This window comes from Callorhinus ursinus, unplaced genomic scaffold (genome assembly GCF_003265705.2).
Source record: "Callorhinus ursinus isolate GAN/ISIS: 27379988/994484 unplaced genomic scaffold, GSC_fseal_2.0 scaffold45, whole genome shotgun sequence".
Lineage (NCBI taxonomy): Eukaryota > Metazoa > Chordata > Mammalia > Carnivora > Otariidae > Callorhinus > Callorhinus ursinus.
Window position 1 is genome coordinate 4,485,700 of NW_027397107.1, and position 18,620 is coordinate 4,504,319.

The following is an 18,620-nucleotide window of genomic DNA, read 5'->3' on the forward strand; positions in this document are numbered from 1 at the left end:
TACGCAGAAATAATACAGGCTTTCAAATTAGCTAAAAATCTTTTAAAGACAGGGAGTCTACCAGTCAGTGTTCTTACCACACAGCTTAATAACGTGACATTCTAATGGGAATACTTCAGTCTCTCCTGGTCCATGCAGCTGAAGCAAGACCGTCTGGAGCCTGGTAGCTCTGGGCCGCAAGCTGGGGGCAGGGGGGGGGGGTCAGGCTGCAGCCATGAAGATGCTGTAACCTGGAAGGCTGTTCTCTGATGACACCTGACCTTGTGACAGGTCTTTCTTTTAAATATCTGCATGCAGTTCTTAGCTTACTGAAGTATTCAGAGCAAATTTTGCACTAAGCCAAACATGGCATGTTGACTGGAGTACCTGGCTTTTCCACTTACCCTCCCTGTCCAATGACAGGTATTATCTTCACATTTTGTTGCACATTATCTCCATTTTTCTTTTTGGTGTGGTAGATTCCTTGCCACTCCTATAAATGGAATGTAAGCATCATCATACTGTGCATTCAAAACATAAACCCAAGAACATCTTCCACTTCAGGTTCTGATTCATTTACCATGGCTAAAGCAATTAGGATAAAAAATTATCCCAACCGCAAACATAATTTTGGGTATGCGACCCTTTCCCGAGTCCATCTCCTCCTGAGTTGCCGACAAATGCCAGCTCGCCACAGTGTGAGTGGTCACAGGTTTTCAGGGGCTGTCTGCTGGCAAAAGAGGGCCTGGGCCCACGAGTGAAGAATGCTCCCTGGCTGCAGCGCCCGGGCTCGTCACACTCTCCGAGCCCCTGCCTGCTGCAGTGGAGGAGTGGCGTGGCCTCTGCCCCTGCATCTGGGACAGGGGCAGAGGGGGCCACCTCTGCTGCCACCAGCACAGTGGCCTGCTACCACCCTCTGGGACACATGAGGGAGGTGGAGGAGGAGCAGAGACAGGTCTGGACTCAGGTAGGAGAAATCGGTGAGACGTTAAAAGCCAGAGCCGCAGCTCCATGAGCCACGCTCTCACGATCAGACAGAATACGCATGGGTCCTTTTAGAGTGAAACCGCAGTCTGCAAGAGGAGGTGTGCGCAGGCCACGACCACAGTGAGAACAGGGGCTGTGGTGGTACCCCACTCTTGCGAAGTGCAGAGAAGCCTGGGACGGAGCTGGGTTTTGTCACCACCTAAAACGTTCTGAATTCCTCCAAGAGTCACCAAGGTGCTTAACCTAGAAATAGCCCTAAAATCCACTGCAGGACACTCAACTCTTAGGGTGTTCCCTAACCTTCCTGACCTTCTAGATCCCTTAGGATCTGGGGCTGACCGAGGCAGGAAGCAGACTACCACAGCAGCATCAGTGGCCTAGCTCAAATCTCCTGTCCAGACCCTTACACAGGGTCCGTTCTGGAATCTTCCACGCTTCCAGCCTGGCAACCTGCATGCAAATGCCAACAGGAGAATCTCCTCTTCAGGCTCCTCTGAGAAAGTGGATTCAGTAGAAGCCAGGACGTTCTGACAGAAGCAAAGGATGGTTCCTGACGCTCCCCGGTGTACTTCTGAAAACACTGTGCGCCAAGGAAGGACTCAAGTAAGAGACAACCCGAGAGCCCAGCTCCGTGCTTACTGGCCCCGAACAGAAGGGAGGTGAGGGTCTTACGCACTACAGTTCTGCGGGGAGACTGGCCTGTGTCAGGCAAGGGCTAAACAGGGGTCCCGAGGCAGGAAGCTACCGCCTGCCTTCCGTATGCACAGTCCGCATATCCACCGCAGAAGGCTGCCGCAGACAGGTACAAGACTTACTTCTGAAGCTCACTCTCAAGAGAAACGGGGGAAATTGGTTGTGGTGATGTTTGCAAAACTCTGAATAGACCAGACACCAGTGAACTGTAGACTTTAAATGGGTGAATTGTATAGTATGTGAATTCTCAATTATTCTCAATAGAGAATTCTCTCAATAGAGCTGTTATATAAAAGAGAGGGAGAAAAATGGAGACCAGTTCAATCCATCCATCAATCAGCACTTTCAAATATATGTGCAGGACTTTCTCCTCCAATCCTTTCTGAATAGACGTGAGCAGCTGCCAGTTCCCAAGGAGGGGACTAAGAAACCAGTTCAGCCAGGGCTCGGTGGTGCAGCTGAGGATCAGGGCAACTGAGCCAGTGCCTCTGCTTGGGGAACAGCTGGGCCTGTAAGTTCCCCAGTCACTAACAGAAACAAGAACTTTATACTTACCACCGATCGTATTTCTTATAAAAAATATTGACCTCTCATAAATATATGAGTTTCAGTTCTTGAGAATAACACAGTACTACCTTAGAATGCGATTATGAAGATCACATCTGGTAATGCACAGAAAGTTTGAGCGACGTCGGACACACGGCAAACATTCAGTAAATGGCCTGTTTCTCGCCCAGGGGGTTTTGCACAGGCCTCCCCGGGCCGGGTCCCCTCAGAACTGTACTAAGGCCCATACCCCGCTTCTGTTCTGGGACAGGCTAAGCACTGAGCTGGGCTTCTCTGCTGAGACAGCCCGCTCTGGGTGCCCAGTCATCTGGCTGCTCTGGCCCCAGGGCTTGTGCAGGGCCTGCACACGGTCAACGGTCAAGGGACACTGGGGCTTTTGTTCCCCAAATGGAAAAGGTAGGCCAAGGTCAGAGTGTAGAATCCCTCTAGCCAGGCCAAGGAATGTGCACTCTACGCTGGGGGAGCGGCGTGATCAGACTAACCCCCGGGGAGCGTTGAGTGTGCTGACTGGAGGTGGAGGTCCCGGGGCAAAGGGCCCTGACTGGATTCAGCCACCACAGCCCAGGGCAGGGAAGGAGGCCCCCTAGACACTGAAGGGTAGAGAGGAAGTAAAACCATTCCAGGAATGGAAGCCCAGGCAAATGTGAGGCCAGCCAACAAGCAGAGACGGCAGAGGCTGGAGAGTATGGGTTTTTTGGTTAATGGGGATGAGAAAAAAGTCACTGTTAGACAAGGTGATTCCAAGATGATTGGGCGCCTGGGTGGCTCAGTTGGTTAAGCGACTGCCTTCGGCTCAGGTCATGATCCTGGAGTCCCGGGATCGAGTCCCGCATCGGGCTCCCTGCTCAGCGGGGAGTCTGCTTCTCCCTCTGACCCTCTTCCCTCTTGTGCTCTCTGTCTATCATTCTCTCCTTCTCAAATAAATAAATAAAATCTTTAAAAAAAAAAAAAAAGATGATGCCAGGAAGTTGCATGAGACCTTGGAGAGCAGCTGGGGCTAAAAGTGGGGAGGAGTGGGTCATTGATGCAGAGAAGCTAACAAGGAGCTTTCTGAGGAACACAGCAGGGACGAAGAACCCTGGTAAACTCGGGAGGAAACGTGAAGAAAAGTCAGGAGAAGAGGGGAGCCTGCGAGGGAGGAAAGTAGAGGCACCACGGGAGCTCCAAGTTTCTAAAAGCCAGAGGGCTCTGCAGCCAAACGTCATGATTACAGGCCGCCATCGAGCCCCCAACATTTACTCAGCACCTACGAGACACAATTTCCAAGGGAAGAGCCCCTGGTGCGTGAGAAGAGGAGAGTGTGGGTTCTAGAGCCTTGCCAGAGAGGCCTTGGGGATGAGGAAAGGGAGGGAATTGGGAAGGATATACACGGGGATGCAAAGAAGCATATGAGCGTGGAGGCTGAAGATCAAGGTCATGTCATAGTAGCGATTTGCCCCGGAGAGGAGCCGCAGGCTGAGAACAGGTGGAGGGGGGTTGTGGAGAGCCGTGTCTGCCAGGCTCTCTGAACATCAGCCGAATTTCTTCTCTGCCCCCAAGTGGCACACCTAGGATCTGACCCTCTGAAGCCTCCACCCGTCACCTAACCACTTCCTGAGTCCCCATTCTGGTCCCCAGGGCACCTTTGAGCTCTCTCCACTGAGCCCAGTGCCACTGTCACCCGGGGCTGGCTGATCCCTCAGCAAGCCCTGCTTCCCCCTCCCCCCCAGGGAGCCTCATCAGAAAGGCCATATATTCTTTCACCTCAAAAAATCTGCCCAACCTAGCAGGCAGCCCTGCGGCGGCGCTGCCAGCAAACCAGCCGGGTACCGACAGAGGAAAAGTGGCCACTCTTCTGCCTCCCCAGGAACTCCGAGACATGACAAATAAACCACCATGCCCCTTTTGAAATAAAGTGATACTGAGGTCGATAATGTGATAATCTTTCATATTCTCTGCTCACAATAAACATAGATTTTAGAGAACAGGTCTCCTGTTGTTCAAGCTTGAGGGCCTTTGTACCTGGTGCCAGTGACATCCCTTAGGAGGCAAGACAGTGTTCACACAGATCTGGATGGATCCCTGGGCCTTGCGCTCATCCACTAACCGCCCCTCCCCATCTCCACTTGCTCTCCTCAGTGATGGGTGGGATGCCTCGGTGTTCCTGTGGCCAGATTGAGGCACATGAGGGCCGTCCTCTCTGGCTCATGCCCAGCTGACCCTCACAACAAAACCACCAGCTGACCCCTCCTCTAGCAGGATCGGAAAGGCCATGGTAAAGCCCCCCAAAGCTGCTGGGTCAAGGAGACTGCTCTTTGGTCACTGCCTTCTGAGGACACCCCTTCTAACTGAGCGAGGGAACCCAGGGTCCAGCTCAGGCACTACGCCTGAGCACCTGAGGGGCTCTTCATCCATCTCAGCCTTCATTGCTCTTTCCAGAGGACCTGCCTCTCTCCAGCAAGAAAATCATCATCCTTGACAGAAAGGTGGAGGCAGAATGGGATTCGGGTAGTGCCTACTTTTGTTATTCCCCTGGGCGTAGGTCACTGGGCCCTCACAGCCAGCCTGCCCTCTTGTTTTCACTGCAAGGCAAACTGGTGTGCTCAGAGCCACGGGAGAGCGAAGGGACATGAGCCCACAAACAGTGTCTCAAGGGCCCAGGTAAAGTGGGGATACAGGCTCTGCAGAGCCCTTCTGCCCCCCATGACAGACTGCTCTGCTGGGCTACAGGAAAGGTGCTGGCCGGATGCCACAGGGGAGCAAGCCGGACAGCAGGTCACCAGGGTTTCAAGTGTTTTGAATGATCAGATTAATAGTTTCTCCCCAACTTCCTAAAGTTAAAAAGAGCCCAGCGGGAAAGACTATGAAAAGCAATAGCCTTTTCCCTGTCATTACACATGAAAACCTAGTAACAGTGAGGTGTGGCAGAAGCTAGTGCTCTCAGAAATGTCCTTTCAGACTGAGCCTGCCTTCCTTCCGTCTGTCCCTCCAGCGCCGTGATTATGTGACCTGTCGCATTCACAGCCTGCAACAGGCGTTCTCTAAGGCAGCCGTTGATGTTTTGCCCTTTTCCTATACCAGAATCTAGCAGAGTGCCGGCACACAGGAGGCATTCCAAAAAAGGCTGGACAGATGCACGAGGCTCAGAGAACTGCTGGGCTCAGATGTGTTCTGAGACTTTGACCTCACTGGTAATCCTCTACCCAAAGCCACTTGCCAACATCTACCACTTAGATGATCCATTATTAGCAAGATCAATTTACTTATTACAAAGATGAAGACACTGATTTCAGGTGTCAATCTAAGTTACTCTGCCTAACAGCTGACCATATCCTACACTCTCTGGATCTTAGTTTCCTCATCTGCAAAATGGGAATAATAGGGTGACCCCACCGACACTGCCCGGGCTTCTGCGAAGAGCGAGACTCATTACCTGGCACGCGCAACACTCAGTGAATATGTCTCCTTCCTTTCCTCTTCGTTACGTGAAAGTAAAAAAGGTACTGACCTCTTACTTACCTTGCCTATCCTGATGCATGAATTTATAGTATCGAGCAAATCAGCTTTTTTTTCATTTATAGGCACTTCTGCTAACTCCTTTCCTATTAATTCACCTGACTGATAGCCCATGGTTGTTTCAAATGCAGGATTTGCATACTGGGGGGAGACAAGAGAAACAACATCAAGCAAATTAAAAGAGAATTTGAAAAGAGAACAATCAAGGCTTTTCACCCCAAGCTATCATGTCTTCCGCCCAGAAAGCTCAGGTGCCTGGAGTTTACCGTGACAGTTCTAAAGCCATAAAAGCATAACCCCAGGAAATCCCTGGAGTCCAGAGAAGCCTCTGCTCTGGGGACACCTGGCTGGGCTTTCTGCTGTGGTCCCTGAGGCCCCAGAGAGAGGAGCTGGCCCCATCCCACTTGAACACCAACACAGGAAAGAAGCCACGTGGAGACAGGCCCGAGGTGCTACAAAAGGGCTTTTTGGATGATGACATAGTAGAATGAAGCACCAGACTGAAGTACGAGGCACCCAGGCTCTCCTCCGGCAAGTGACTTAACCCTCTAAGTCTCAGTCTGTGTATCTGTTTAATGGGAATGAAACTTCTAGGTTGCTGCTCTGATACACATGAGTAATGTGCTGGGAAAGCAGGCTACGAACTGGGAAGTGTTTACAGATGCAAGGCTGTATGGCTAAATTTCAGAGAGGACCACAAGACTAGAAGAAAATGTATAGGAAAGTTGTGCATGTGCTAATAGTAATAATAATAAAACAGTGATGATGATAAAGCAATAACTGATATCACTTAAGGTCTATTTTCCTTGCCAGACACTGGAGTGAGCACTTTGCATACACTCACCACTTAGAACCTCCTGACAAAAGGCAGGTGGTTGTGAGTATAACTATCATTGCCATCTGTACAGCTGAGAAAAGACTAAGGAACTTGCCCAGCGATGCTCAGCTAGGAAGGCGTGGCAGCTTCCTGCAACCCCGGCCTACCTGCCACCAGCCTATACCCTCAGCATTGGCCCAGGCTGCCTCTCAGGACACTGACCCGTGAAAGCCGCCAGCAGCTCCTTTCTGAGCAAGCTCAAGTGAGATTAAAGTGAAGAGCTGGAGTGCTCAGAACAGACATCAAAGTGCAGCTGATTCCCAGACAAAAGGAGCTTTTCCTTGGTACAAGCCCTCTTTTGTTATCTAAAAGTACAAGTTACATTATCTTAAGCCACTTTTATGAATCTGCTTTGCTTATAATGGGTAATTTATTCAGCAACTACTAGGTTATTCTGGAAATTCTGAGTAGTTTCTAGTAAATTTCTTTAGGTGTAAACTATCTCCAAAACCAGTGAGAAAGGCTAGAGCTTGCAGACCTTATGGTCAGAGCCTCCTCCTACTCCAGTGGTAATCCCTTTGGATAAAAGTCTCCTCTTGCTAAATATACAAAAAGGTGAACAGTAATAAATGCAAATGTGGTATTTCCACAGAATATTTTCTAGCACCTTAAGTAATTATTAGTACCTTTTCTTATCTATAAGGAACTTATTTTAAATTACGTATTTTATAGATTTTGTTCTGATAATCCTCTAAGGAAAACTTGGTCTCTTGAACTTCGAAAAGAAAAAAAAGATCATACTGGCGGGGTTCAATCCTAAAAGAACAAACAATCCCAGAAATTCAGAAAAATGAACTTCCCAAATAACAAACCTGTATAATGTGGTCTTCACTTGTAATTTCAATTGCTTCTTGACTTCTCTCTAATGCAGTGAATATTGAGTTACAAGCCCTTTATGGGTAGGAAATAAAAAAAGACTGATTAATGTAAATACTACAAAAAATATAATACAATCTTGGGTTATTACATTAACATTTAAATGTGTTCTTCATTTGATGATAAAAGTAACAAATACTAACTCAAGAAAAAGAAGGGAAATATTTTTTTAAACCTATTTTATTTAAAGATTTTATTTATTTATTCATGAGAGACAGAGAGAGAGAGGGGGGCAGGGGGAGAAGCAGGCTCCCAAGGAGCAGGGAGCCCGATGCGGGACTCGATCCCAGGACTCCGGGATCATGACCTGAGCCGAAGGCAGACGCTTAACCATCTGAGCCACCCAGGTGCCCCAAGGAGGGAAATATTAAAAAGCATAAAGAAAAAAGAAACACCTTCTGCAACTGTGCTACTTGGGACCATGACTACATACAACGGGTGCCCCCATTCCCACGTGAGGACCAAGGTGGGATACACGCCAGGCCAAAGCTCAGCCCTTCCCCAGCTCTGGGACCCTGTGCAAGGGACTGAACCTCCCGAGTCTCCCTTCTCTCCTCCTGAGGACTACATGAGAGAAGAGAATCAAGCATCCTGCACAGAGTCCGACAGAAAGGAGGTGGTCAGTCATTTGTAGTTATTATTTCTTTTTTTTAATGTAAAAAAAGAGTATGTATTTGGAATGAAGAAAGAAATCACAGCAAATTACAATCTTAAAAAGATGATAATCATCACAAAATCCAGAAAAAATAACCATACAGTTAACCTTGAATAAGGCAGGGGTTAAGAATGCCGACCCCCTGTGCAGTCCAAATCTGCCTGTAAGTTTTGATGCCCCAGAAACTTAAGTACTAACGGCCTCCTGTAGACGAGAAGCTTTATCCATAATACAACCCAGTCAATTAACACAGGTTTTGTGTGTTATATGTATTATATACTGTTCCTCACAATAAAGTAAGCTCAGGAAAAGAAAATGCTAGTAAACAGATCATAAGGAAGAGAAAATACATTTATAGGTATTTATTGAAAAGAATCCATGTATAAATGAACCCGTGCAGTTCAAACCCGTGTTGTTCAGAGGTCAACTGTAATTTTATTAATAAACTACCTGATATATATCTGTAGGACAGTTTCTGCATATACCTGGCAGTATAATCTTTGATTGCTTATTCATATCACAACATTTTTTTTACAGTTACCAGAAAGATAATTGTCTTTTTTTAATGAAATATAGTTGACCTATAATATTCTATTAGTTTCATGTGTAAAACATAGTGATTTGACATTTGCACACATTGCAAATGATCACCATAGCAAGTTTAGGTATCATCTGTCACCATACAACATTAATACAATACAGTTCACCCTTGAACAACATGGGTTTGAACTGTACAGGTTCACTTATACGTGGATTTTTTCAATAAATACAGTATTGTAAATATATTTTCTCTTCCTACGATCTTTTTAATAGCGTTTTCTTTTCCCTGGCTTACTTCATTGTGAGGACACAGTATATAATACACATATCATACAAAATCTCTGTTAATTGACTGGTTATGTTATGGATAAGGCTTCCAGTCTACAGTAGGCTGTTAGTACTTAAGTTTCTGGGGAGTCAAAAGTTATACACAGATTTTCAACTGCATGAAGGGTCAGTGCCCCAAGCCCTGCATGGTTCAAGGGTCAACTGTATTATTCAACTCTATTCCCCATGATGTACATTACATCTGCATGATGTACTTAAGTTATAACCACAGGTGTGTGTCTCGGAATCCCCTTCATCAATTCGGCATCCAGCCCAAACCCCCTTCCCCTCTGGCAGCCACCACTCTGTTCTCTGTATTTATGAGTCTAGGTTTGGTTTTGTTTTATTTGTTTTGTTGTTTAGAGTGTGTGTATGTGTGTGTGTGTGTGTGTGTGTGTGTGTGTGTAAAACATTTTTTTTTAAATCCATTTACCTACTGATGGATCCTTGGGTTACTTCCATAATTGGCTATTGTAAATAATGCTGCAGTAAATACAGAAGTGCATACTATCTTTTTGAATTAGTGTTTTTGTATTCTTTGGGTAAATACCTAAGAGTGGAATTACTGGGTCATACAGTAATTCTATTTTTAACCTTTTTGAGGAAACTCCTGTTTTCCACAGTGCTGCACCTGTTTGCATTCCTATCAATAGTGCATGAAGGTTCCTTTTTCTCCACATCCTCATCAACACTGTAGCTTGTGTTTTTGATTTTAGTTATTCTGACAGGTATAAAGTGATATCTCACTGTGATTTTGACTTGAATTTCCTTGAGGATTAGTGATCTTGAGCACCTTCTCATGTGCCTGTTGGCCATCTGTCTTCTTTGAACAAAATGTCTATTCAGATTCTCCACCTAATTCTTAATCAGTTTTTTTTTTTGTTATTTAGTTGTATGAATTCTTTATATATGTTGGATATAAACTCTTAGTGGATATATGATTAGCAAATATCTTCTCCCATTTAGTAGGCTGACTTTTCACTTTATTGATGGCCTCCTTCACTGTGCAGGAGCTTTTTAGTTTGATGTAGTCTCGTTTTATTTTTGCTTTTGTCCCCTTGCCTTTGGAATTTGATCAAAAAAAAAACAAATCACTAAAACCAGTGTCAAGGAGCTTGCTACCTATTTTTCTTCTAAGAGTATTATGGTTTCAGGTCATACATACAAGTATTTAATGCACTTCAATTTTTGTATATGGTTAAGATAGGGGTCCAGTTTCATTCTTTTGCATTTAGCTGTCCAGTTCTCCTAACAACCATTTATTAAAAAAACTGTCCTTTCCCCATTGTATATTCTAGCCTCTTCTGTTGTAGATTAACTGACCATATAAACATGGGTTTATTTCTGAGTTCTCTATTCTATTCTATTGATCTATGTGTCTCTTTCCATTCTAGTACCATACTGTTTTGATTACTAAGGTTTGTAGTATAGTTTGAAATCAGGAAGCATGGTACTTCCAGCTTTGTTCTTCTTTCTCAAGATTCCATTGGCTATTCAGGGTCTTTTGTGGTTTCATACAAATTTTTAGGATTATTGTTCTACTTCTGTGAAAAATGTCATTGGAATTTTGATAGGGATTACATTAAATTTGCAGATTCCTTTGCATGGTATGGACATTTTAACAATATTAATTATTCCAATCCGTGAGCATGGTATATTTTCCTATTTATTTGTGTAGTCTCCAATTTTTTTTTATCAGTGTCTTATAGTTTTCAGTGTACAGGTTTTTCACCTCCTTGATCATTTATTCCTAGGTATTTTATTCTTTCTGAAGCAATTATAAATGTGATTTATTTTTCTTTTGGATAGGTCATTATTCGTGTGTAGAAATGCAACGGAATTTTGTATATTTATTTTGTATCCTGGAATTTTAGTGAATTGTTTATTAGTTCTAGTAGCTTTTTGGTGGTGTCTTTAGGGTTTTCTCTATATAGTATCATTTTATCTGCAAATAGTGACAGTTTTACCTTTTCCTTTTCCAATTTGGATGCCTTTTATTTCTTTTTCTTGCCAATTGCTCTGGCTAGGACTTCCAGTACCATGTTAAATAAAGGTGTGTGTGTGTGCGGCGGGGGGGGGGATTCTTGTCCTGCTTCTGATCTTAGAAGAAAAGCTTTCAGTTTTTCAGTATTGGTATCAGGGTAATGCTGGCCTCATAAACTGAGTTTGGAAGAATTCCCTCCTCTTTTGTTTTTTTGGAAGAGTTTGAGAAGAACTGGTATTAATTCTTCTTTGAATGTTTGGTAGATTTCACCAATGAAGCCATCTGGTCCTGGACTCTGTTGTTGGGAGGTTTTTGATTGTTGATTCAATCTCCTTACTAGTAACTGGTCTATTCAGATTTTCTATCTCTTCGTGATTCAGTCTTAGAAGATTTTGTTTCTAGGAATTCATCCATTTCTTCTAATTTGTTGGCATATAACTGTACATAATTGTCTCTTGTAATTCTTTGTATTTCTGTGGTATCCTAAGTTCTCTTTCATTTCTGATTTTATTTATTTGAGCCCTCTCTTTTTTCTTCTTGGTGAGTCCAGCTAAAGATTCGTCAATTTTATCTTTTCTGTGAACCAGCATTTAGTTCCACTGATCTTTTTCGTCTCTATTTCATTTCTTTCTGCCCTGATCATATTTCCTTCCTTCTACTAACTTTGAAGCTTTGTTTGTTCTTCTTTTTCTGGTTCCTTTAGGTGTAAAGTGTTATTGTTTGAGACTTTTCTTGTTTCTTCAGGTAGGCCTGTATTGTTATGAACTTCCCTTTTAGAGCCACTTTTGCTGCAATCCCATAGATTTCGGTGTTATGTTTCTTTCTTCATTTGTTCCTGAGCACTTTTAAAAATTCCTCCTTTGATTTCTTTGATGGCCCATTGGTTGTTCAGTAGCATGTTGGCTTATCCTCCACATTTTTGTGGTTTTTCCAGTATTCTTCTTGTAAATGATTTCTAGTTTCATACCACTGTTGTCAGAAAAGATGCTTGCTATGATTTCAATCTTCTTGAAAGTACTGAGACTTCTTTTGCGGCCTAACATGATCCGTCCTGGAGAATGTTGCAGGTGCACTTGAGAAGAATATGTATCTTGCTGCTTTTGGATGAAGTGTTTTGTATATATCTATTAAGTTCATCTGGTCTACTGTGCTGTTTAAGGCCAATGTTCCCTTATTAATTTTCTGTCTGGATGATCTATCCGCTGATTTAAGTGGGGTGTTAAAGTCCCCTACTATGATTATATTGTCAATTTCTCCCTTTATGTCTGTTAATATTTGCTTTATATATTTTGGTGCTCCTATGTTGGATGCATATATATTTCTAAATGTATTTTCTTGTTGGGTTGACCTCTTTATCATTATGTAATGCCCTTCCTTTCTTTTATTACAGCCTTTGTTTTAAAGTCTATTTTGTCTCATATGAATATAGTTACACCAGCTTTCTTTTTGTTTCCAGCATGGAATATCTTTTTCCATCCCTTCCCTTTTGTTCTGTGTGTATCCTTACTTCTGAAGGGAGTCTCTTGTAGGCAGGCACACAGATGAGTCTTTTTGAAAATTAATTTTTAATTCAAATATAATGCCTTTTGATCAGAGAATTTAATCTATTTACATTTAAAATAATTATTGGGTAAGTACTTACTGCCATTTTGTTCACTGTTTTCTGGATGTTTTTGTAGTTCCTGTCTTCCTTTCTTCTCTTTCTCTCTTTCTTTCTGGTTTAATAACTCTCTTTAGTGTTATGTTTAGATTTCTTTCTCATTTTCTTTTGTGTATTTGCTGTAAGTTTTGCTTTGTGGTTACCATGAAGTTCACATATATTGTCCTATGTATTTAACAGTCTATTTTAAGTTGGTAAAAACTTAAATTTGAACATATTCCAAAAATACATTTTTACTAACACCCCGTTTTGTTTCTGATGTCACATTTTACGCTATTTTATGTATCCCTTAACTAATTATTGTGGCTCTCCTTAATTTTACTACTTCTGTCTTTTGACCTTCATACTAGCTTCATAAGTGATTAATCTGCTACCTTTACTATATATTCACCTTTTCCAGTGACATTTTTACTTTCATGTATTTTCTTATTATTAATTAGTGCCATTTCTTTTCAGCTGGAAGAAATCAGTAGATTTTTTTTTAGCAGAAACTTTGCAGGCCAGAAGAGAGTGGCATGACTTATTTAAGGTGCTGAAAGGAAAAAACCTGCAACCAAAAATACTCCACCTGACAAAGCTGCCATTCAGAACAGTCAGAGACAAAGAATTTTCCAGATAAGCAAAAGCTAAAGGAGTTCATTACCACTAAATCAGCTTTACCAAAAATGTTAAAGGGACTTCTTTAAGCTGAAAAGAAATGGCACAGTTCTATTTAAAGTTATACCATAATTTATTCAACAATCCCCCATGACTGGACATTTAGGTTGCTTCCAATTTAGTTCTCTTATATGCCTCAGAAGATGAAAAAAAAGAAAGCAACTGCCTACTTGTTCATAAAATGCAAAGACAATTAAGGAAACTAACAATAGCAATACTTTTACATTATTCCTGGTATTAATAAACTATCTCACTAAACAAAACAAAGCATCTTAGCCAATAAAAATTAGCTTTTATTTCTTGGTATATAAAAATCAAGTGATGAAATGTGAATTATATATTAATAAAGCTGTTATTTAAAAAAAAAATCAAAAAACAATGAGAAAGAAGTTCCCAACTCTGATATAACAGGCTTAGAGTAGATGGATCTGTGAGAAGTCCTACTTGGTTTTAACATTCTTTATAAAATTTTTGCAGATTTGGTAAATAAAAAACAGTATATCATTCTCATTTTCATTTCTTTGATTACTAGTGAAGCCGAATATCTATCTTTTCACATTTTCTGGCCATTAATATCTCCTGTGAACTGCCTGATCACGGCCTTTTTAATTCTTCTACTGGATGTTTCCATTTTTCAACTGATCCATCAAAGCTCTTTACATTATTGGGTTTTAACCTGTCTGTCCTATATGTTACAGATATATTCTCCCCAGTATGTTATTTATCTAAAAATGTAACATTATTGGGGTGCCTGGGTGACAGAGTCAGCTAAGTGTCTGACTCTTCGTTTTGGCTCAGATCATGATCTCAGGATCGTGAGATGGAGCCCCGCCCCCCCCATTGGGCTCCATGCTCAGCAGGGAGTTCTGCTTAAGATTCTCTGTCCCTCTCTGTCTGACCCTCCTGTTCATGTGTGCTTTCTCTCAAATAAATAATCTTTAAAATAAATATAAAAATGTAACATTATTTAAGGTTTTTAAAAGAAATTGTAAACAAGCTTAACATTTTTATAGTGTTTAATCTGGCTCTCTTCCTTTACCCAGTCTGGCTTTTATGCCATGCTGAATTTAAAAAGACTTCATCATCCAATTACATATGTTCACTTATATTTTTAGTACTCATGTAGCCCTACTTTTTAACATCAAGTCTCTAAGTCACTGGAATTTATTTTGGGGTTAAGTGTGAGATCAAGATATAACTTAATTTTCCTTCCAAACAGTTAACAAGTTTTCACAATTCTATTCACTGAAAAGTCTGCCCTTTTCCATGTTGATTTAAGCTGCCATGTTGATCATATGCTAAATTCTTAAATATACTCAAGTCTATTTCTACACTTTACATTCCAGTTAACTGATCTAGCAATAACACAAAGGTGCTTCTTATAGCTTGTTAGCACATTTTAACATCCGGCAGAATAAGTCTGGATTTCTCCCAGCTCTCTAGCCCCACATCTCCCCCTTCCCTTCATATCTTCATATGGCCCTTGATAATGGACTTTTCCCTTTGGTTGCCAGCTGGTGCAGAGAACAAAGCAGGGCATGATGGCAGATGCGGACAGAGAGGCAAGCAGAAGATGCACCATAGAGACCTGTGTAGGCCATACCTTAGAGCTTGGACTTTGCCTTAAAGGCAATGGGGAGGGCGGAGCAAGATGGCGGAGGAGTAGGAGACCTGGATTTCCTCTGGTCTCAGGGATTCAGCTGAATAGGGGTCAAACCATTCTGAACACCGACGAACTCAACAGGAGATCGAAGAGGAGAGTAGCAACAACTCTCTGAACAGAGAAGCGACCACTTACTGGAAGGTAGGACATGCGGAGAAGTGAATCCGAGGCAATATTCGGGAGGATAGATGGCGGGGGAGGGGCCTCCGTCGGCCGCTTCTGGCAAGTGCTAGAGCCGCGGAGCACAAAATCGGAACTTTGAGAAGTTGGCTCCGCGGAGGGACGTCGCTGCAGTGGCTAAGCGGGGGGTGGAATCCTCCCGGGACAGTGTGGTCTCAGGACCCTCGGGGTCACAGAAAGACAGGGGTGCCTGAGTGCAGCAGAGCTCCCAGGGATCGGAGCGGGGAAGCCGGCTGCAGAGACGGAGCCGAGGTGCGGGCTCTCAGCTCGGGGTTGCCATAAACTGTGATCCGCGGCCCAGTCGGGCCACTGCTCCTCCAGCAGGGACCCAACAAGCGGCAGAGCCGGGGAGACTCCCCTTTCTCCCCCGGGGAGGAGCGGCGCGGGAACGCACCGCAGAGATCTGCTGGGTTTGGAGACTCCACACAGGGTCGGGTGCCAGAGATAGAAACGCTCGATCACAGGCCGGGTGAGCACGGAGTTCGGCCAGAGACCGGGGAGACGGGAGTGACTGCTTTTCTCTGGGGACGCACTGAGGAACGGGGCCCCGAGTTCTCAGCTCCTCCGGGTGGAGATTGGGAGGCCACCATTTTCGCCCTGGTCCTCCAAAGCTGTACCAAGAGCTTGCAGGGAACAAAAGCTCCTGAGAGCAAACCCGAGCAGCTTGCTTAGACCAGACCGACAAGGGCGGGGCAATTCAGCCTCCGGCAAAGACATATGGAAACCACAGCAACAGGCCCCTCCCCCAGAAGATCAGCAGAACAGCCAGCAAGCCAAGACCAAGTTTACCGATCAAGGAGAACGGGAGAACTCCAGCGCTAGGGGAATACTGCACATAGAATTCATGGCTTTTTTTTTTACCATGATTCATTAGTTCATCAAAGTTACTTTTTTTAACTGTTTTTTTTTTTTAATTTTTCTTTTTCCCTTTTTCAACCAACATCTTATCAATCCCTTTTTTAAAACAAACATTTTTTATTTTTCATTTTTAGAGTCATATTTTATCCCTTCATAGTAGCTACCCTTATTTTTGGCATATATTTATAAGTTGTTCTCTCTTTAAAATTTTGAGATACAATTTCTTCTAACAGATCAAAATATACCGTAAATCACTAGTGTATGGCTTTGTTCTAGTCTCCTGCCTGACCACATTTTCTCCCTTTTTCTTTTTTTTTTAAATCTTCTTTCTTTTTTCAAACAACTTATCAATTTCTTTTATAAAATCTTTTATAACTTTCATCTTTACAGTCATCTTCCATCCCTTCATTATATCGACCCTTATTTTGTACATATATGTCTTTCTTCCTTTAAAATTTTAGGAGGCACTTTTTTCTAACAGACCAAAATACGCCCAAAATCTAGTGTGTGGCACTGATCTATGCACTAGCCTGATCATATTTGATCATATTCTGCTTTTTTGTATTGTTCTGTTTTTGCTTTTATCTTTTTTTTCTTTTTCTTTTTTTCTCTTTCTTTTTTCTTTCTTTCCCTTTCTTTTCCCCTGGTTTCAGGTCTTTTCTGATTTGTATACAGTATATTTGCTGGGGACGTTGTAAACCTGTTAGCATTTTGTTCTCTCATTCATCTATTCTCCTCTGGACAAAATGACAAGACGAAAAAAATCACCTCAGCAAAAAGAACAAAAAGTAGTACCGTCAGCCACGGACCTACTCAATACAAACATTAGTACGATGTCGGACCTAGAGTTCAGAATCATGACTTTAAAAATACTAGCTGGGCTTGAAAAAAGCATGGAAGTTATTAGAGAAACCCTTTCTGGAGAAATAAAAGAACTAAAATCTAACCAAGTCGAAATCAAAAAGGCTACTGATGAGGTGCAATCAAAAATGGGGGCACTAACTGCTAGGATAGATGAGGCAGAAGAGAGAATCAGTGATATAGAAGACCAAATGATGGAAAATAAAGAGGCTGAGAAAAAGAGAGATAAACAACTACAGGATCACGAGGGCAGAATTCGAGAAATAAGTGATACGATAAGACAAAACAACATTAGAATAATTGGGATCCCAGAAGAAGAAGAAAGAGAGAGGGGGGCAGAAGGTATATTGGAGCAAATAATAGCAGAGAACTTCCCTAATGTGGGGAAGGAAACAGGCATCAAAATCCAGGAGGCACAGAGAACCCCTCTCAAAATCAATAAAAATAGGTCAACACCCCAACATCTAATAGTAAAACTTACAAGTCTCAGAGACAAAGAGAAAATTCTGAAAGCAGTTCGGGAGAGGAGATATGTAACCTACAATGGTAGAAATATTAGATTGGCAACAGACCTATCCACAGAGACCTGGCAGGCCAGAAAGGACTGGCAAGATATCTTCAGAGCACTAAATGAGAAAAATGTGCAGCCAAGAATACTATATCCAGCTAGGCTGTCATTGAAAATAGAAGGAGAGATCAAAAGCTTCCAGGACAAACAAAAACTAAAGGAATTTGCAAACACGAAATCAGCCCTACAAGAAATATTGAAAAGGGACCTCTAAGCAAAGAGAGAGCCTAAAAGCAGCATAGATCAGAAAGGAACAGAGACAATATACAGTAACAGCCACCTTACAGGCAATACAGTGGCACTAAATTCATACCTTTCAATAGTTACCCTGAATGTAAATGGGCTAAATGTCCCAATCAAAAGACACAGGCTATCAGACTGGATTCAAAAACAAGACCCATCAATATGCTGTCTGCAAGAGACTCATTTTAGACCCAAAGACACCCCCACATTGAAAGTGAGGGGGTGGAAAACCATTTATCATGCTAATGGACACCAAAAGAAAGCTGGCATGGCAATCCTTATATCAGACAAATTAGATTTTAAAACAAAGACTGTAATAAGAGATGAGGAAGGACACTATATCCTACTTAAAGGGTCTATCCAACAAGAAGATCTAACAATTGTAAATATGTATGCCCCCAACATGGGAGCATCCAATTATATAAGGCAATTAATAACAAAAGCAAAGAAACACATTGACAACAATACAATAATAGTGGGGGACTTTAACACCCCCCTGACTGAAATGGACAGATCATCTAAGCAAAAGATCAACAAGGAAATAAAGACTTTAAATGACACACTGGACCAAATGGACTTCACAAACATACTCAGAACATTCCATCCCAAAGCAACGGATTACACATTCTTCTCTAGTGCCCATGGAACATTCTCCAGAACTGATCACATCCTAGGTCACAAATCAGGTCTCAACCAGTACCAAAAGACTGGGATCATTCCCTGCATGTTTTCAGACCACAATGCTTTGAAACTAGAACTCAATCACAAGAGGAAAGTCGGAAAGAACTCAAATCCATGGAGGCTAAAGAGCATCCTACTAAAGAATGAATGGGTCAACCAGGAAATTAAAGAGGAATTTAAAAAATTCATGGAAACCAATGAAAATGAAAATACAACTGTTCAAAATCTTTGGGATACAGCAAAGGCAGTCCTGAGAGGAAAGTATATAG

General features: G+C 42.6%; 1 protein-coding gene across 4 annotated transcripts in view; it reads right to left on the reverse strand.

Moving 5' to 3' along the window:
• PDE8A (phosphodiesterase 8A) overlaps positions 1–18,620 on the reverse strand; it is a 157,354-nt gene that overhangs the window by 42,603 nt on the left and 96,131 nt on the right. For all 4 annotated transcript variants that reach the window (XM_073882214.1, XM_073882213.1, XM_025893231.2 and 1 more), the window contains exons 7-9: positions 7,411–7,489; positions 5,725–5,862; positions 384–472 (exon numbers count right to left, since the gene is read on the reverse strand). In XM_073882214.1, coding sequence (XP_073738315.1) covers positions 384–472; positions 5,725–5,862; positions 7,411–7,489 — 306 coding nt within the window. The remainder of the gene's footprint in view (positions 1–383; positions 473–5,724; positions 5,863–7,410; positions 7,490–18,620) is intronic.